A 21,531-nucleotide genomic window follows, 5' to 3' on the forward strand; every position below is an offset into this window, starting at 1 on the left:
TGCTGGGGTGGGGTGGTTAGTGCAGCCAACAGGCAAGGGACACAGGGAAGAAAACTGATGCTCGGACATAACATAAAAGCTCCTCAGTATGGAAAGTCAAAATCTGTTTTGTTCCACAGAATTACTAGGTTTCGTGGCTTGTATGGTATCTCAGTGGAGATATTATTTGCTTCCCAGCATTTTTCTCATAACCACAAATCATACCCACAAATAAAAAATATCCCTTCAAAACCACTTCCTATTAGCAGAGCATACTTTATATTATAAAACTTGTAAGTAGACCAGTTGTACCATGAAGCCTATACAGCGTTTTTTTGTCTTTTTGTTTTCCCAGTGTAAAAATATACAATGCTACTGCTCATTTCCTGCAGCGTAAAGGTCCAACTGGTCCTTGCCTGCTGAAGGCTCCACTGCTACTGCCCTTTCATACCTCCCCAACCCAGACCACTGTGTTACCCCTCCTTATACCTGAAACCTCACAGCGTAACGTATTTTGCCTCCCATTTATAACAAACAACGAATCTTTAGCTGGTGTAATGAGATACTGTCCAAATAATCCACTGTCTTTCATAATTCTGTTGTAGCTGCTCCAGGGCCAGTCTTTGGACCTGATAGGGTCCTTTAAATTCTTCAGTACATTCATCCTCCCCGTCGACAGCTCCACAAAAAGCACATCCGTTTGCGAATGTGAAGTGGCGTATATATAGTACTGATTGCCTTCGGTGAAGGAGGGTTGAAATGTCAGATCGGACACGCGCACGTTTGTTTTCAAGTCATGAACCAGCTCGATTTCCCCCCGTTCGGTGAGAGCCTGCACCGTGAGGGTGCCGCTGCCGCGGTCGGCGCTGACCAGGTAGCGCCCGTCGGGCGAGACGTGGGGCGCGCCCGCCACGCGGCCGTTGGGGCCGACGACGGCGTCGGTGACGCTGTCGATGACGAGCTGGGGCGCGGCGCCCGCCGCGCGGCTCCGCCGGCACTGCACGAAGTAGTAACCGCCCAGGTGGGTGTAGGCCATGGCCTGAGGCGCGCAGCCGTAGGCCCTGAGGTGGATGGTCTTGATGTGGGTCACGGTCTCCAGGTCGATCTTGTGAACCGCCTGCTTGGAGCGGTTGAAAATGAAGCCAAACCTGGAAGGGAAAGCAAGGCGCTGAAGTCAGCTCTGGAGACGGGGTGACATGCTTGAGCAAAGACAACAGTCAGCAGAGCTGGGGACCTTTTGCTCTGTTGGTTTTGGGAGTGTGTGCAATAATGCTGTCTCTTTTTGTAAGAAATGTCTTGATTTAGTGCTTCTAAAACTTCCTAGAAGGAGGGATATATTTCAGTTCAAATCAGCAACCTAATCCTGGAAATTTGAATATTTGCTTAGCTGTTTGAATCTTTGAGAGCTGAAATCTTTTATTGGGATTTAATAATTGGGCACAAAATATTGGGATATGCAAACGTAACAGCAGCTTTATATTGGGAAATTCCTATTGGGAAGACCAATTTCTATAGAAGTGATATCAAGGTCTGGGTGTTGAGTAGGCTAACAGGGTTTGTATTTAATCTGTCTGAGATTACAGTAATGAAATTCAATATATACGCAAACATTCGATCCCAAAATAGAAAAGCATTCAAAATAAAGCATATTGCTGCCAGAGAGTATTATATATAAGAAATACAGCTGTGTGCAATATAATGTATAACCACTGAACGAAGACCATATCTAATCTCATCTCTTAACTGACAGCACCAGAGGGAAGCTGGGGTTGGTGTTTGGTACCCGTGGTGCCTGGGAGCCACTGAAGGAGATGGCAAGGCTGTGATGCAGAGCAGACTCTTAAAAACCATCCTGCCAGCCCAGGGAAGGTGTAAAACATTTCTTGAGGAACATAACCAGGGTGCCCTGAAGATAAGGGGTCTTTATTTTCTGTCTCAAGACAGGGCAAAAAACAGTGAGCAGAGGATAAATGTTCTGTAAAAGATATATACTGCAGCACATCTGACCTTTGCTGAAGACAAGAAAAGGTCAAGAATAGCCAAGAAAGGTTTCTGCTTAATTTGAGAGGGAGCCCTTAGAAACAGCCTGCTTGCGTTCCACTGGATTAACTGACACTGACTTACAAAAACTAATTTTACATCAACTATCTTTTCATCCAGTCAATGCAGACAGGGGGAAATGAAGTGAGTGCTTAGTGTTGTATCTCTTCCTCAGAAGATGTAAAATTGCCTCGTGAATGTGGAGAACAACGTGCTTCTGTGCAGAAAATACATATTTTGCTTGAAACACTAGGTTTATTTCTTTATTCTTAATCCATCTGTCAATGAGACACTCAGCAATGATTTCACTTCTAAAGAATGAGCCAGTGTAGTGTGTGCTCCCATGAAAATGACTGGGCTGAGCCTTTCATTTCCCCATTATACTCACATCCATTAGAGGCTTCACAAAGTATCTGCAGTGGAGAGTCGTAGGGCACTGTGTGTGTGGAAATTGGATATGACACTTGTATTTCTCCTGGATGAATGAATTTTAAGTACACTTTAAAAAGTGCTTTCCCTTACAGCTCTTTTTTTTTTCCCCAAGACTTCCTTAATACTTGGCCAAATGCCTGAAGAACTTAGGAAATTGTTTTTATCATAAACTTCCATTTAAAGAAGTGGGTCAGGATATATATTATGTGTCCACAGTCGCAGAAGGGGCTCAGCCCTTTAATGAAATCTGTGACTTGAAATCTCAAAGCCAACCTTGCACTTAGAGAGTTTTTAATAGACAACAGTCTACCCTTGGAACTAATAAAAATGGATACATTTCTAGATATCCATCTAAAATAAGAGGAAGCTGAAATACATATGCAGGAGTATTTGCATACAAACATTACTTGGCTAGTGGAAGAAATTGCTTAAATGTTCACCTTCCTGGGAAAGGCTGGTACTGCCATTTATTGTTTCTGAATGGAAAATTTAGATCATCTCAATGAGTCTCATTAGCCTGCAAGCAATTATTTTTTTCTGTGCTGAGGGTGAGAGAGAACAGACAAAGATCTGGCCCTGAACAAATGCAACATGAAATCAGGGACAGCATCTGCAGCTTTGCATATGGAAAACCATGGACAGTAATCTATATTTATTATTTCAGCCAACTAATCACACTGAAGCAAAAGGACAATTAAACAAACAAAAATGTATAAGTGTTCCACCTTCCTGTCTTTGAATCCGATTCTCACCTTCTCAGCTCAGACTTTAACATTCAGCAGAGTCATCTACCTCCTAGCACTACTATTAGCCATAATGAAATTGTGAAAGAAAACTGGAAATATGAAGTAGAGAGAAATTACAAATGACAGCCATGAGGCATGCATCATTATTTAGAGTTTCAGCAGGCAAAATTATTTATTTTGGAACAGATTCAACATATAATCATTTTAGTTTAACCCCTTCTCTCTCGGTGTTTCCTGCAGGAAACCTAAGATGACTGTAAGGAGTTACTTTATGTTTTTTGAGTGTTTAACTTAGTTAAACTATATAGAGGACAGAAGATGGTTAAACAGTTGTTATAACATGGAAATAATAGTATAAATTGCTGTGCAGTTATCATCAATTTTGATAATGTTAATGGGAGGCTTCCTGTGCCTGCTGGGAAGCAGCCAGTATTACTCCAGGTTATTAGTATGTTAGTTACACAACCTCATTAACCACTACATCACATTAACATTCAAAACTGATAGTTCATGGAGGTTTGCTTTTTTTTATCTGCAGTGCATACAATTTTTTTGCCATAAAGCTCACACAGAGATCCACTACTAGAGCAAGTTGGGAGCACGCGAAAGAACCACTTATGCTTCAGGCAGAGTACATTTTTACCATGTCAAGCAGTATATCCTTGACACAGATTTTTGCTCAGATCTGTAACAGTTTTGTGGCAAGGAAGGTAATTTTTGGGCCATCAAATTCCTGGCACAAGTAAGGCAGGGCAGTGTGCCATAAGCTGCAAGGAGGGATGGCTGACTAAGGCGAGGTTTGAATGCCTGTGCATGGTCTAAGGGAAGTCCAGGATTGTTTCTTGTTGTTTTACTGATTAGCTGAATAACTACTGGCAATTTCCTCAACCATTTCTCCCCTTCATGTGTGAAAATGGGGATAAATGTTGTTAAGACTCATTACAAATTCATTTCTTCATTCACTCATTCATTTCTTCATTCACATCTATAAAGTGCTTTAAGGTTATGAGAAATGAGCAGCATGGTCACCATTATTATTCATTAAAAGAATTTCTCACCTAACATGATTAATAATAAGATTTGTAGGTGGTATAAAAAAATCATCCACTCCTTCAAAGGGTGTGTGGATAACATGTGGATCCTCTGCAGTGCTTGCCTCTGGAATCACCTACAATAAATACACACAAGGTTGAGCACAGGATAAGCACTGAGTAAGGCAGAAAGGTAAATACAGATTAGAGACATGCATGGTACCGAGTGGCTCCTTCCAGGCTGTACTAGACTCAATTTATTAATGATTTCAAAACACTGTTGGCTGTAGTTGTCTTGAAAAGGTGTCCTAGCAAATAGTATTTGAGACATGACATTTGTAAGGTAAGTACACAACTTCACTTTTATAAGTTGTTTACATCTCGAGAAAGAGCAGTCAAGCAGGAGCTGAAGCAGTATGACAACAGTAGGACCATAATAATTTATCCCTCACTGTCTAAAGTAAACATTTACTCCATGGTCATATTTATCAATCTCACTTAAATGCACAGTGATAATTTACCACCCTGAAGGATCAAACACTAAATCACAGCAGTTAATTATCACTTTGAAGGAGAAAAACTGTTCATCCATCAATATAAAGTCCAAGGAGGAGTTAAGAACTCCCTTTGGCTGTCCCCTGGTCCTGTCCTCCAGCACAACACAGATCTCCATGGACAGGGGAACTCAGCTCCTCCACTTCTCCAGAAAGGAAAAGTTTTCAAAAATTAAAATGTTAAACGCTCAAATTGTTTGCTGGGTTTGAGATGACTTTAGTCCATTCATTAGGACCTTCTGCTGCTCTAATCTGCAGCAGTTGTTGCTTTGAATTTATAGCTACATAACTCATGAAAGACATGCTAAATCCCTAAAAGGTTTATTTCAGACAGCTGTTCTGGTCATGCCATTTAGTTTTCTTCCAATTAGATTGCTCAAGAAGGATGCCCACTCTAGCACAGTGCTTTCAAGAGGCCAGACATTTACTTCCCACAAGCCAGAAAAGGCCAAACAACAGCATCCCCTTAGCTGGTTGCACAGGCAGTTATAAATCCCTGACTTCCAGAGGAGTGGAAATTTAGAGCAACCTCTGCAGCAGCATCTTCATTAAAATAAAGTATTTTATTGCATTTCGGCAACTGAACACGGCAGGTTTTAAGAAGGAACTTTGCCCAATTAGTCACTACCCACCTTTTGGGAAAGAAGGTCAGAAAAAAGAAAGGATCTGCTGATGATGATGCTAATCTCATCTCTATGTGTGTAACTGCACATCATAAAGATAACAGAAAGGACTATCTGAGACCTGGAACCTTCTAACAAGTCTCCAACTGTGCAGATGGTGTGTTCTCCCTAATAATGACATGCTTGTGCCTTTAATTACAGAAACTTCTCACAGCTGGATGGAAGAAATTAAGTCAGAAAGGGTAAAAAGAGCCCATTTTGTCTCCTTATACCCTGTACAGGAAACTCACATCCCCAGATGAGACAACCTGGTGTTGCCGCCCTGGAAACCTTCATTTATATGCCTCCATTCTGGTTTTGGCATCTTTTCCTGAAATTGCCTGTGATGAGTAGCTGGTCCAGTGTTTATTATTGACAGCACTGGATGGAGCATATGGATGATGGGGATGGCCCATTCCATCTTCATGGGGCAGTATTTCCAGAAGAAGCTTTGGGTAGCCTCACAATTAATGTTGGTATTTAGGTCAGAAAGCACAGCTCCCCTTTTTCTCTGCCTGCTGGGGAATGTTTTAATGTAGACTTAGCAGCAAACACTTCTGGCAGAAGGAGTATTCATGTGACACCTCTTTCCAGAAAGGCTGGGCAGCAAGTGCCAAAAAACCACCACCAGAGAATGGCATGTCTGGATGGATCAAATCAGATCCATCACCTGGTGTCAACTCTGCCATACAACATACAGCAGCAGAAAAATGTCCCACTAGATGGCAATTCTCCATGTTCTCTGTACTGTCAGCAGAAAAGTAAATCTGCCAAGGTGATCCAGAAGTGGAAGGTAATTTGGTTGTCCAAACTCATGTGCAATGCTGTGTCCCAGTGTCACTGTGGGTCTGGTGGTGCTGAGCATGGAGGAGTTCCATGGATATCACTGGCACCCCTGCACTGGAATCACTAACACCCAATAACACAGTTTTGTCCCCAAGGTTTTACTTCTCTTGGTTTGGTTTTATTCTTCATGCTCTAAGAGCCCCTTCTTGCATTTTAGTGTGAGAGACTCACAGAATCACAGAATTTTTAAGGATGGAAAAGCCTTCTGAGATCATTGAGTCCAACTATTTCCCCAGCACTGCCAAGCCCAGCACTGAACTGTGTCCCCAGGTGCCACATCTACAGGTCTTTCCATCCTTCCAGGGACAGTGACTCTACCATTGCCATTGGCATCCTTTTCCAGGGCTTGAGAAAGTTATCAGTGAAGAAGTTTTTCCTAATACCAACCTCAACCGCCCATGGCAAAAGTTTTAAGCTATTTCCTCTTGTCCTATCACTTCTTACATGGGAGAAGAGACTGACTTTTTTCTGGCTCCAACCTCCCTTCAGGGAATTGTACAGACTGATAAGGTCCCCCCTGAGCTCCCTCAGCTGCTCCTTGCCAGACTTGTGCTTCAGACCCTTCCCCAGCTCTGTTGTCCTTCTCTGGACACATCCCAGCACCTCAATGTCTGCCTTGTAGTGAGAACTCATAACTGAACCCAGGATTTGAGGTGCCTCACCAGTGTTGCAGAGCACAGCACTCTTGTCCTGCTCACAGCCAGCTGCCAGCTCTTGCTGTATAACTTTTTGGCACTTGGCTCTGTCACCAGTCTTAAAACAAATCAGACCTTGGCACAAAGCAGCCCTGCTGTCAGCCTGTGGCACAGTCATTGCTCAAAACCAAATTAAAGAGCAGGAAAAACATGTGAGGACGGACAGAGGAGGGATGAATAAAACACACTGGATATGCAAATGAAACAGCAGCTTTATATCCAGACCATTAAATGGGGCAAATTACCTGCAACCCACCAGCCACCAGGAAGAGCAAAGGCTCCAAAGTGTAAGGGCTTACCTGTAGTGTGGGTGATGATTTCCTCATGTCCCCCCAGCTGAGCACCCACACTTGGTCGTGGGACTTGTCATAATGTAATTTGGTTGGTAATGGGTCCACATCCAAGGTCTTAAAAAAACCCAGAGAGAGTTATTTACACAGTGACTCAAGTGAACATGACAGATATCACATCAGTTCCCTGCAGGCATTCTCATGCACCACTGCTATGTTCCCGGTGCAGCTCTGCCTTCAAATCAAGTGGGGGATCAGCAGCAGTTGAAAAATTTGGCATTTGGCTGTTTGGTGCCATTTTCTGGTTAGAAATCACTCCATCTTATGCTGTTACTTATAGCCAGTAGATCAAGGGCCAATTTCTGCCTGAATTGTACCCACACCAGCTCTTTCCATTTATAAGCATTCTTTCCAACCTGCTTGTAACCCAGGTCAGACAGCTAAGCCAGTCATTCATCCCCGTGTTATTTTACCAGACTCATTGTAAGCTTGGCTGCAGAGGCAGCCCTGAGACTCTGATCTCCAGCCCACAGAGGAGTTTATTCTGCCACTGAGGTCACAGAACAGTGAACTCCATGTGATGCCACTGGTGAGAGCAACACAGGCCCAGCTCTTTACTGATCAGCAGATCTTTGCCCAGCAGATCCACTGGGCAAGTATCTGATTTTTTTGCCCTCTATCAAGTCTTTTGTCATCCGTGAATAATGTGTTCACTTGTAAGTACCTGTATGGCTTTTTGAGTCTGGATATCAATTATCATTACTCTGTTCTGCTTTGGCTGTGTCACATAAATGTACTTGTCTCTGACATTGACTGCTGAAGCCCAGAGGCAGGACTGAGTGTCTTCACCTTCCACTCTAGGACAGATCTCCTCCTGAGGGGTTAAAAAAAGAGAAGGTTTAATTTTTGCAAGTTCAGGGCCTGGAGCAGCAAGAAGCTTTGCCTTGTAAACTGCAGGAAAAAATCCCTGGGGATTCCATTAGGATGATATTTCTCTCCTTTCTTTCCTGGAAAATATGAAATAATTAATTTATCAGGTACCGCACTTCAGCCTGGCTCTATGCAATGACATTAAACAGCTGGACCTCCTGCAAACCTATATTGAATTTAAATAACCACAGAACCTATGGATTGATCTTTTGAAGCATGCTGTGGTTCATCAAGACTTGCAGTGCTGTCAGCATTTATTAGCAACAGAACTATCACTCTGTGCTTTGAAAAAACAGTGATTTACATTAATTGAGTCACTGCTTTATATTTTTCATAAGGTCTTCATTTTCTGCACAGGAGTTTGAAGAGTCACTTTTGGTCTCACCAACAACTCTCTCCATGTTTGCTACTTCTCATTGCTCTTCCTTCTGTCAAGATGCTTTATTTGAAAGAGTATTTGTGTGGGACAAGGCTGTGGGGAGGAAATGGGGTAAAATGAGAATGAACACATATAAATTTCAGTGAGCACAACTGTTGATTTTAGACCTTGAAGTCTAAACCTAGACCTTGTGTTGGGTAATATTAAATAATGGCTCAACCTACCTAAGGGAAATGTGATTTGAGCTGCATCAGAGCTTGTTCAGGGAAAGAGGAGGTACAACAAAAAACAATGTCAGCATTGTGTCTGTACTGGAGGAATAGGATAGGATAGGATAGGATAGGATAGGATAGGATAGGATAGGATAGAATGGAATGGAATGGAATGGAATGGAATAGAATAGAATAGAATAGAATAGAATAGAATAGAACAGAACAGAACAGAACAGAATAGAATAGAATAGAATAGAATAGAATAGAATAGAATAGAATAGAATAGAATAGAATAGAATAGAATAGAATAGAATATCCTGAGTTGGAAGGGACCTACACCATGTGCAACAATTATGAATAGAAAGCTGTCACCTCTAAGCAGCCCAGCTCTGCAGGCTGAGTGTCTTGGTGGAGACCATGAGTAGGGATTGAAGATAAAAGACTCAATAACTTGGCTGCATTTTCCTTTCTGTTCCTCCAGCCAGCTGGGAATCTATGCTAAAAGCTAGAAGATAATACAAAAGCCCAGACTTGGGCTTCCAGCAGTCATTCATGTAGTCAGGCACCTGCCAGCCTTTCACTGCCCTCCTCATCCTCAGCTCTCACAATGCAGCATCCACCCAAGCCAAGGGGAGCAGGGAAAAGTTACCAGTCTTTCTGCTACAGGGCTCAGCTGCAGCTGCTCCACCTCCTTCAAAGGGTCCTTGGATATCTGTAGGAATCCCTCAGAGGTGTCTCTGAAGAGCAGCCAAGTGATGTTCAAAATTCCTCTTATGCACACCAATGTGCTGACATTATTTCCTTAAGTGCCCTCTCTGTTTTGTTCTTTATGATCTGTTTCTCCAGGACCACCTCTTCATTATTTACAGTTCTTCAGAAAAAAAACACAGGATTTCTGTCTTTGTAAAGCTTAGGTGTGGCTTAACAGCATTAAGTGCGTGGTAAGGACTAGCCTTGGGGTGAGCGCCAGTCTGGACTTCTTCTAAGGTATATTAAATCCTGGTGGAAAAACCCCAGTATCAGCCACAAACTTATTGAGATTTAGAAAATACTTCCTAGACACTCATAAGATGCAGAGCTTGACCCAGCCTGCAGGGCTCATGACAGCAATTCCAGTCTTAGATTCCTCCCAAAATTGAAATCAAAGCTGAGCCCGCTTTTTTAGAAGAGGCACATTCTTTAGCCACATTTTCAACTTCCCCTTTTAAAAGTTAGAAAGTAAGGAAAGGAGTGACTAAAAAAGCATTTCTGGATGTATTTCAGCACCTGTGTTTTTTTTAAGAACTGACAGTTTCATGAGGATATTCCTGCTGTATGTTCCTGTGCAGGAGTACATAACAGGTCACTGAGAACACTGACCTCTCAGAGCCTCCAGGCACATGTTATCCCACAGGCCATGTTGAGCTCCACTGCCTACAAGCCAGTGCTTGACATTTCTGACACCAGAAAAATTTTTCCTTGTAATTCGTAAAGCAAGGGTTAGGTAAATTCAGCGCAGACAGAAAAGTGCCCACAGCAAACACACAGTGCAGTCTCTCTCTCTCAGTGCAGAAGATGCAGAGGATCTTCATGGCACAACCATTTCCTGGGCATTCTTATTTGCCTCCCTGATGTGGTTTAACAGAGCAAAGCACTTCCAAAGAGCAGAAAGTGGCCCAAAGTAACTCACTTCTTTGCCTATGGAGCCATCAGTAAAGGAAGCACCAGTGAATGACGTGCACATCACTCTGCTATCGACTTTTGTACCTTCCCTAAAGCCCAGCCACAAATTTGGGACATGGATAAGTAAACAGATCAAAAGGACAAATTAAAATCTTTGCTTTTGTGATAACTAGCCAAATTCTCTGCAGCGTGTCAGTAAATCCTCCATGTCAACCTTGGAACTTACGTGGATCCCCTGATTTTCAAGAGAAGACGCTATACCTCAGGGATGCTGCACGAAGTCCACCAAGCTCCAACATCCCTGTGGCAAACAGGTCCTTTAGCAATAACAACCTTTGAAGAGATTAAGAGAAAGTTTCCCAGCTGTCAGCTGTAGCTGCTGGGTTCAGGACTTACATAACTCGTGAAAATCCTCTCTTCAGGCCTGATATGTCTCCGGATTTCACATTCGTTTGGCTGAAGGACTGTGATCCCATCATCAGAAAAGACATAGAACATATTCCCAACACTCAGGCCTTAAAGAGAGATAAAGAAGAAGGAGCTGGATTTTTTTTGGTATGTATCCATAGCTGTTAGGACTTTTTTAAAGAACTTGTCCTCCTTTCCCGACAAACAAAATCTGCCTTACATAAAAGTTGGTCATTTGGATGCAGTTGGAGCATTCACAAATCAAATTTCATGTCACAACAAGGGCTTCAAGGAGTGAGGAGGTACAAACACGTTCAAAAATGCATTGCCTTGGTGGCGGTGGTTGTACCCAAATAAATATGGCTGGGTCTTGTAAATAGGTACCAAAACAGGATTTGATCCCAAGAAGCCTCTCTGTTGCACTGCTACCCCACTCAGATTATGAATTTGGTTTTTTTCCTATGATTTCATTAAAAACAGCTTGACAATAATTTGAGAACTGAAAGACAAGCTTTAGTAAAAATTAAAGTGAAGGTCATCCTTCTACAGGCAACCTAACCGCTGGTAACTGTGATATTAAATGGAAGTGTTTAGCATCTGTACCATGAATGAAAATATATAGATTTCTCTATTTTCTTAAACTATCTGAAAGAACTAACTACAGCCACCAAAATAAATACATTTTTGAAATCTTGCAAACTGTAATTCACAAATGTGGAGTAGTTCAGCATTGCATTAGCACTCATTTATCCAACCAGGGCATTCCAGGAGATTTGGAAAACTGGCTGATTGTCAATACTTTGCCATTAGTAGATTGTGTTTTATCACTTCTGTCATGCTACATGGAATTGCAGAGACAAGATCTTTAAGAAATGTTCAGGATCCTTTCAACCTCTCTAGTTTCAAAGATCCAATCATTCCATTTTTTCACACCACCACCAGTAAGTGTTTGCAATGACCACTGTCACCCCTAGCAGTGTTGATAGCACACTTTATCTGCCAACAATATGGTGATGCTATAATTTGTATCTTCTAATTAATTCCATTTTTCCCATGGAGAAATAAAGTCCCCATTCTATGGCTCTGAACAATGTTCAGTGCTAAAAATTCCCTTTGCTGTTCCTGTGGTGGCAGCTCTAAGTACTGCTCACAGAGACAGAGCTTCTCACATTTCTTAACTGTCTGCAGGATTGAGATCTAAATCATCACAGGAAATTTGACAGTGAAAATAGGGATAATTTGGAGAAATGCATTTTTGGAAAATGTTGTAAAGCATGTTGTATTTAGTAAGGCTAGAAGGGTGTTTTTGTTGCTAAGCCCCCTTCTTTTGATGCCAAATAGAGAGCAGTGTGTCAGCATGTGGTGATTGCTGTACTGACATGGTTCAAGCTGAGTCCCTGAACCATAGCACAGACAGCCCCCAGTCAGGGCATCAGGTGGGTACAAGGGCTGTGATCCTCAAATGTGATTGCACAGGGCAGGATCATGCACGTAGGGGAAAAACTCCACTGAGAGTTATTTCCTGGACTAAGGGTTATTTTTCCCCAAGTAAATTGGTAATACATTTCATTCAGGCACTTTGGAGCAAAACCTGCACTCCCAGCATCCACACAGCTCCCACCTGCCTTAGTGGGATTTGATGAACACATCAGAGGGCAGAATTTGACCCTGGCCTGGAATGAGTGCCGACATTTCATGGGTAAAGGATTTTAATCCTCAGAAGTGAAAACAGGCAGGCAATCAATTATGACTACTGTGAAGATGCTTATTATTATTGTCATGCACAAGAGTAGCGTGATTTTGTCTGATGATCCTATTACAATGAGGGTGTATTTAAGAAGACCTTAATTACCCACAAAAATACTTTGATTAAAAATTTTACCCCAATAGGTTTAGAGTCAGAGACTTGGCAAGTTCTACTACTTATTTTACAGTTAAATAAGTCCAAGTTTTTCTGCAGACTGATTAAAATCTACTACAAATTCCTGAGAGCATTCAGTTACTCTCTTTTTAAAAAGTTTGTCAGTTAAAATTAAATCTCTTTTTTCCCCCAGAGATTGATCTTCATACTGATATTTAGACCAAGCAGGATTTTACTAGACAAACTAGGTGTTTTATTCTGACTTATGAAACATTTGCCAAATCTTGGTTGGGGTACATCCTAAATAATCTCATCAGTAGAACAGACTCAATTTTTGATTATACTGATGCAACTCCTTGGTACAGGGAATTGGGAATTATTTCAGTACAGAGGTGGGCAATGAAGTATTTTGTGTTTTTTATAGTAGTGAGGCAGGTACTAAATTGGGAACTGGGGGACTAATGAGGAGTTTTAAAAAATTTTTTCCTTTTGAATTGAGGATGTTTCATGTTAGATGACACAACTAGTACAAAACCTAAAGGCATTATGAAAGACAAAATACTTCATCTGTATAGCAAAATATCCCTAATATTAAAAAAAAAACCATTAAGAAAGGGGAGGGTTTTCCAAACATAGCAGTTCTTATTTGATCCAATCCAGATGAAGTTGGCTCTAACAAAAAAACATTGGGAGGACACCTGATATCAACAAGAGTTTATTTGACAAATACAGTGTCTCCATCAGTGTACATTCCTCCTTTGAGATTAAAGGGAAAATTTTTCACCATGGAATACTCTTCCTCTGATCTTACACTTTTTCCTCAACTTAATTTAAATACTTGGAAAAATTTTAGAACTTACACTTGGTAATGAAAAAGCTTTCAGCTTTTTAAGTGCATACATTCACATATCTGCTGATTGCCTGCTGGCACAAAATGCTCCTTTTCTCCAGGTATTAAGTAAGCAATGCTCACTGCAGAAATGAACACTGTCATGAAAAAAAAAAACAAAACCTCTCTGCTTTACATTTGAGCTTCTCGTGGTTTTCTCTGGACAAAATTAAAAACTATTTGTACATTGAGTAAATACTGCATGTGCTTCCAGCCCCAGGTTTAACTGGCTGGTTGCCCTATGTACACTCATTTCTTAAGGCATTGCTTGTGCATGGTCTGAAAGGTTTTGAGAACAAACTGACAGACTGACTTTTAAAATGACCAAATACTTGTTTTAAAAGTTTGACTTGCAGCAGAAGTTTGTTCTACACCATATTTTGTTTAGGCATTTTCCCAAGGTTTTAATTACTCCAGGCCTTGTGGGTATGAGGCTGTGATCATTTTAAAGGAGCTCAAAACTATCAATACATTTGTTAATATTGCTACTTTCACATAAGGAAGGAATTGAAAGAATATATTAAAATATAAAACCAAAAATACCATTCCTGTCCTCCAGCTTTCTCTGTGCCAAGATTTCACATGCTGAAGTATATTCTAGAATGAATGTGCCCATCAAATACTACAGAACAACGCAAGCAAGGTAATAAACCTGCTTTACAGATACTGGATTGTTTAGGAACATCAATAGCAGATCTGCTTTACTGGCCATGTTTTGCCTCAACATTGCTCATACTTTCCTTTAAAATGTGCAAGGTTGCTAAGCAGTAAGTCCATCTATTTAGCAAAATTATAACAAGACTTTCTGCAACCAACTTAGCTGTTCTTTAAATATTATTCCACTTCTACATCTGGTAGGATTATCCAGCTGCTTTCTTTAAAAAGGGGCATAAGGGACGCTGTATATAAACAGCCATGGAGCATCGTGCAGGGGATGCTGGACTGATGAGATGCATTGGAGATTTCATTTCCAAGCAGAAGGGAAGTAGCAATTCTTAGTGCCCATAATGCCATTTACAGGAACATCAGCAGTGATGACTCCTCACAGCCCTGCACAGGAAGCTGCAGGTGGGGTGCTCAGAAAGAAGTGCTGGGGAGCTCTCCTAGGTGACTGAGCCAGTGCTCTGACCTCCAGGGAGCTGCATTTGCCTTGGGTTGGAAGGGACTCTAGAAATAATCCAGTGTATTTGCTCTATGTGTCTCTGGCCAACAGTGGCACTGACAGTGTGCACCAGGTGTTTGTCACCACACCCTGGCACCCTTTTTCTGCCCCAAAATCCTTTGTGCCAAGCCCAAGCTACCCAGAAAGCTTCGTGCTGGGGGCTTTGGAGGCACTACTGCCCAGGGGCTTTGCACCCTCCTAAAGCAGAGCCTGAAGCCCTTCTTGGAGGAGCAGTGTGAGGGGGTCTGGGTGTTTGCAGAGAGCTGAGAGCAGTTTGTCACTGCACAGCAACCTTTCCCACACAGCTCGAAGGACTCCAAGGTCTCAGCTGCCTCATAAGGAGCTGGCAGATGTAAGAAATGGTTCACATCTGCACTTCAAGCTCAGAACCTTCCTCCAGGGAGTGGGTGTCCTGCTCACAGCCCTCCAGGAGCCCAAGGGCACAGGGTCCCCTCTGCTCTCCTGGGCTCCACACCTGCAGAGTCAGGTGGACAACCTGTGTGAGAGCCCCTTGGGCTGCTGCATGATGCTTCTTACTGGGTACTTTGGAAATTATGACAGCACAAGCATATACAAAGTAAGGTGATTTTAAGGGCCTCCCTGATATCTTTGAGTCAATTAGCTGCTCAGGATGGTTTTTGTTTTTTTTTTTTACTTTGGCTTCCAAGATACACAGTTTTTGACCTTGTGAAGGGCACACTGTAAGTTTGATCAAACTAGAGCTCTTAACTGCCAATTAAAACAAGGAGAAATGGGGCAACCTTTACCCTGCATTGATTCAAAGGATAGAGGGAAGAAAACCTGTTGTGGTTTGGATTTTTGTTTTGCTTAACAGTCAAGAACACAATTTCTGTTGCTCACCTAGAAAACATCAATACATGCTATTGAAAAGGAAGAGCTTGAATTGCTTGCTTAAAAATGCAGTATATTGAATTTATGGCTTACTTGTTCAATTATGTTAATTTGAGTGCGCTTCTGACACTTGTGCGACTGCTAATGCAGCTTGAAAATCTCAGGCTACTCACATTTCTGGCAGTATATATAAAATTCATATTTTTATATATTTTATGGTCATCTATTATTTCACAGTGGGAAAATGCAAGAAGTTATAGGTACAAGAGTGACATCTCTTATTTGAATAATTTAGCTTTTAAAAGTCTGGTCTGTACTTAATCTGGTGACTGTGAAAGTTGATAGGGTTAGTGGCAAGTCAGTGGAGAATGGCCCATCATGGAATTATTAAAGCAGACAAGCACATTATCACTACGACAAAAGAACTTTACTGCAGTACCTTCCTCTCGCCACAGTATGTTTGCAACTGCAGCATCAGAATATTGGGAAAGCCAGAAAATAATCAGGAAAAGAAAAAAAAAAAACAACAAAACAATGTCAAAACTTTCATTGTATCAAGTAACTGAATAAATACTCATGTTTACATGAACCGTTTAATCGGTGAAAATTTTGTAACATTCATTCAAATAAAATACCAGGAAAGACAGAGATTTCTAAACACATTTGCTCCTTCTAGAGATAACTGAGAAACTTTGACATGGGAAAAATCCTTCCTGAAATGAAGGCAGCTGTGCAAAGATCAGTGACCTACTAAAGAGGAGCTGTTACCTTCAAATGCAGCTGCAGGTATGGCACAGCCTGTGGTTTTCTGTGCACGTTCAATGAGGAAACACAACGTGGAATTATAGAATCATTAAGGTTGGGAAAAAACCTCTAAGATCATTGAGTCCAACCATTATCCCAGCACTGCCAGGTCCACCTGTAGCTGCTGTAGCTGCACCCTTGGCTGCCTTGTCTCTTGGAACTTCATGCAACTGCATTCTTTCAGGATTCACACTAGCTTTGAAGGTACACCTTCAAAGCTATTAGTACTAGCTTTGTATTAAAGTATTAAAGTATTTAAGGGAAAATGACCAATATTAACAACAGTACATAAATCTAGTTAATGAGGAATAGGATATCTTTTCCAAAGATTTTCCTTGAAAGCCCATATTTATGGGTAATTTTGTTTCAACTCTTGCTCTATATTAGCAGCCAGAAAAGAGGTAAAAATCCCATTTGCACCTAGTCCATAAACCCAAGTAATCTCCCAGGCAGTAAAGAAGGCAGAAATGGGATAGATCAGGCCTCTGGGAGCTTTTCTACTGGGACAAATGATCACGTCTTTCAGCAATTCAGTTTTGGGGTCAGTGTGGTCAAGATAACACTGCTGCACTCCTGTGGAAGATGTGGGAAGAGTAGCTGGAAGTCTTTGAGGTGGAAGATAATTTCACACTGAGGGAAACCTATTTTGCCAGTCAGTGATGTCAAAACAATAAAATAAATAATTTAACCAAAACATTTTTCAGATATGTAAATATTCAAGAATTTTGACTGGTAACTGGCTTCAAAAGAAGCCTTATACAGAAATCAATGAGATTTATAGAATTCAACAAAATATTACATTTTGGATTCCCTGATATCTGAAACTACTGCTAATTTGTTACTCCACTAGCTGTTACCCAGGATACTTCTGGCACATAAAAGACACCACCTTCCTGAATAAGATTTTACCTTCTCTGCATGATTCCTACCCCTAAAAAGTGTCCAATCCTCTGATCAAAGTGCATTCAGAACTGTCATTACCTTATGTAAGATCCAACTCACTGCATGCAATAGCCTGAACTAAATGACGTTAAATTAAATTACACGTATGCCATCACATTCCAACACTATTTAAAGAGAGAAATGCCTGGAGAATTGAGCTTACGGGTCTTTCTGGCTGAGTCTTCGATGAAAAGGGAAGAAATGTCCTCATCCACTCCCACCTCGTTTTTGGCAATGCAGGTGTAGGCACCAGTGTCCTCATAGCGGACGCTGCTGATGTGAAGTTCACTTCCGTTTGCTGTAAGAGAGACCCTCATAAACAGTGCTCCTCACTGCTGCTAATTGCTGTCCCTGCCTTAATTGTCCTCCATCACCACAGCCACCCAGTGAAGGCTCGACAGGGTGGTTCCACCCCACAGAGTTTCCCCCTGTTTAACTAGAGGTTTTTGGGGGTTCTCATGGGAGCTGATGTCTTGCTCCTTTCCCATCAGTACATGCGCTCCACACCAGAAAAGAACAAAGAACAATCTCAAGTCAAGCTAAAAATTACATTTCATTTATTTCTTCTTTTTGTTAGAAAAGTGCTTTGGCTTTAGTGAAGAAAAAGTAATTTCAGTTTTGCAAGTTGTTTTTCATGAGATCACCAGAAAACTTCAGTCTAAGGGGTCTTTCTACAGTTCCTCCTACCATTTTGCTTCCTGCAGTGGGACCAATGGCTAAAACCTTTGGAACATGTTGAGATACTCTATGTGTCACACAGCAATATCAGTGCTACCAACACAGGCTGAAGGGCACAATCTACCAAAGCCAGACTGGGGCATGTGTTGAGGATTTTTTACACAGAAAATTGCAAATAAATGTTTTTGCCTTTTGCTACGCCTGTTGCACCCTCATTCGAACAGAGACCTAGAGGAGTTAAAAGCCCAATTCCTCCAACAGGGCTGAATGGGAGACTGATTCTCAGCTGACTTGCATCCAGTGTGGGCTTAGATGTGAACAAATAATTTAATGAATTTCTCTTCAAATAATTTAACGCATTTCTTTTCTGCTGTGCTGTACACAAGCAGCAAGGCAGTGAAGAAACAGGCAGGCTGTCTTTGAACAGAATGCAATTACCACTTACATCAATCAATAGTGTATTTCCCAGGAAATTCACAGGAGAAAGAGATAAAAAGAAAGAACAGGGGTTTTATAACACGATTTCCAACAACTGTGGCTTAGCAAAGTACAAGAACTTCTGTTTTAAAGTGCAAAATAATCCTCCTTAATCCCTGCCTACAATACTTTAATTAATCACAATTCTGTTCTTACCGAGGAGCGATAGCTGTTTGGATAGTTTTGGCATGATATCAATGCCGTTCTTCAGCCAGGTAATTCGGGGATTAGGGATGCCTTCGGCGTGACATTTCAGGCTGGCTGACACGCCCGGCTCCTGCGCCTGCGTCTCGGGGTACACGCGGATCACCGGAGGCACTGCGGGAAGCAAGGGATTGGGGACTTGAGGAACTGGGGACTGGGGACTGGAGGAACTGGGGAATTGGGGACTTGAGGAACTGGGGACTGGGGACTGGAGGAATTGGGGAACTGGGGACTGGGGAATTGGGGACTGGAGGAATTGGGGAATTGGGATTGGGGAATTGTGGAATTGGGGACTGGAGGAATTGGGGAATTGGGGACTGGAGGAATTGAGGAACTGGGGAACTGGAGACTTGAGCAATTGGGGAACTGGGGAATTGGGGACTTGAGGAACTGGGGAACTGGGGACTTTAGGAATTGGGGAATTGGGGACTTGAGGAACTGGGGAACTGGGGACTGGAGGAATTGGGGAATTGGGGACTTGAGGAATTGAGGAACTGGGGACTCGAGGAATTGAAGAACTGGGGACTTGATGAATTGAGGAATTGGGGACTTGAGGAATTGGGGAATTGGGGACTTGAGGAATTGGGGAATTGGGGACTTGAGACCGCGCTGGGGCTGCAGAGCCACTGCTGTCCTGCAGTGCCACGAGGGGCTCTGAGCTGAGAGCCACGGAGATAAGCTTGGTCTGGCTGTCAGGGCAAGCTACAAGAATGATTTCTCTACAGCTTGACTTTGGGGGCAGAAATAGAAAAGAATACTTTTCCAAGCGCTGGCATATGAGAGAAACTGAGGATGCCCCATCCCTGGAAGTGTTCAAGGCCAGGCTGGATGGGGCTTGGAGCAACCTGGGATAGTGGAAGGTGTCCCTGGCCATGGCAGGGGGTTGGATTGAGATGGTGTCTAAGATCCCTTCCATCCCAAACCATAGGGATCACCATCTGTGATCCTTTGATTCTATAACAGAAAAGAGTAAACTAATATACCATTGCCAGGGAGCAACCTTGTAATCCAATTCTGTATTTAGACTTTCACTGAGTGACTAGCTGAACTTAACAGCTGGATTAAAACCTAACATGGGTATTCACATATTTAAGAATTAAAGTATAAACTTCAGATCTTCACTGAATATAGGAGGGAATTTGAGTCCTTGCCTACAAAAAATAACTTAATCTTCAGTATTTAATTAAATATCCATCAGGAAGTGGACTGTGTATTCACTACCTCTTATTCTGAACAAATAAAGTGTTTATCAATTACTTCTTTTCACTGAGAGGTTTTTAAAACCTGACTTACCTTCACAAAGGCACTCCTGAGCTATTTAATATACTCCACTGGCAGAACTACTAATTATATTACAATTTCAGAGATGTTCATTGATTTTCAATCATCTTTCCTTCACTGCTCAAACCAACAAGGCTTAATACCGCCCATTAACTGTTTCTTAACAATTTACTTATGCACTTAAAAAAAAAATTGCAATATTGCAACATCAGTGAAAGATACCAGTGAGACTCTTTCATCTTGAGGAAAAAATAAAAGGAAATGTGAGGATGTCTCATACCATGGCTGATGGTATTTGTGTTTCACAATGAAGCAGTCAACTTTTCTATCAGATTGGGAGATTTTGGGATTAATGATGTAGCTGCTGAAAGCTGTTCAGTTTTGTAAAATCATGGCCAGAGTCCAATGTAGATCTGTCCAGCCTGGATGGGATGCTACTAGTAACATTTTTTGAACTAAATGATTTAGTAAGTGAGGTCCATTAAAGGCCAACATGATTTATTTGGACTCACAGCTGAAAGATAGTGTGCCTCCCACAAATGCAGAGGAAAAAGAGGAAAAAGATTTACAATATTCAAGAAGGTCTGTTTCTCACATCCTGAAATCAACTGACTTGGCTGAGATCTCACATGGCCAAAGGCACCAGAGAAATTTCACTCCAAGCCAAGTGTCTTCTCACCTGCCAGCTCTCAGAGACAGAGCTCATCCCAGTCATCACCTATTTAATGCTCTCTAAACCACTGTGGGCTGTTATTTCCTTAATATTGTTTGCTTCAGGCTTTCCTGCTCATCTGGGCAGCTGTGTCAGCACTTCCCAGGCTGGCCACAGCCATCAGCTCCCCCGAATCAGGGCACTACAAACAGACTGTACTTTCATCTCTCACGTTTTTGCCTCACACCTTGATAGTCTGCACATGAATAATCCACCTATTTTACCTGGAGGGCTGCAAACACAACAGATTTATACTGCCACAGGTAGCTCATGGGTCCGAGACACTGGATCAATGCTCTGTATGAAAATTAACTTAAAATTATAGCAGGGTATCCTTTCAAGAGTAATTAATAAGGAAACTGTTTTCACCTACAAAGAGTATGTGCTTCACCTCCATTTCTGCTCTCTTATAATTTCCCGTCTCCTTCTATTTTTAAACTTTTTATTTCTTCTCCCTTGTCTTACATAATTCACTGCACAGGTAAATTATTGCATGCAAATGCCTTGTGATAACAGCAAACTGCAGAATATATTTTTATTGTCCTTGCTACAAATTAATACATTCCAAGTAAGCACATTAAACTTGCAAAGATTTCAGTTCCAGACTTTGGGATATATGGATTACCCTTTGCTTTTTCCCTTGGTGAATATATATCATTGCTAACCATTACTGTGTCTGCAGCCAAGGGCAATATAAAAATGCCATTATCTTAAGCAAAGTAGGAAGAAAGAGGCATTGAAACAAGCATGAGATTGGGTAGATTGCCTACCACTGCATACTGAGCAGCACCTCACTGGAGAGC

The 21,531-nt window shown here is 41.8% G+C and overlaps 1 protein-coding gene across 1 annotated transcript in view; it reads right to left on the bottom strand.

Moving 5' to 3' along the window:
- Positions 1–424: 424 nt before the first annotated feature.
- Positions 425–21,531, bottom strand: part of FSTL4 (follistatin like 4) — a gene marked incomplete at its 3' end in the record, with an annotated part of 196,306 nt that continues 175,199 nt past the window's right edge. Inside the window, exons 8-15 of the mRNA XM_084215769.1 lie at positions 18,688–18,849; positions 17,540–17,674; positions 16,070–16,096; positions 10,855–10,973; positions 8,000–8,149; positions 7,285–7,392; positions 4,256–4,365; positions 425–1,127 (exon numbers count right to left, since the gene is read on the bottom strand). Of these exons, the coding sequence (XP_084071895.1) occupies positions 425–1,127; positions 4,256–4,365; positions 7,285–7,392; positions 8,000–8,149; positions 10,855–10,973; positions 16,070–16,096; positions 17,540–17,674; positions 18,688–18,849 (1,514 nt within the window). The remainder of the gene's footprint in view (positions 1,128–4,255; positions 4,366–7,284; positions 7,393–7,999; positions 8,150–10,854; positions 10,974–16,069; positions 16,097–17,539; positions 17,675–18,687; positions 18,850–21,531) is intronic.

The sequence above is a fragment of the Fringilla coelebs genome, assembly GCF_963513975.1.
Source record: "Fringilla coelebs genome assembly, chromosome: 15".
Lineage (NCBI taxonomy): Eukaryota > Metazoa > Chordata > Aves > Passeriformes > Fringillidae > Fringilla > Fringilla coelebs.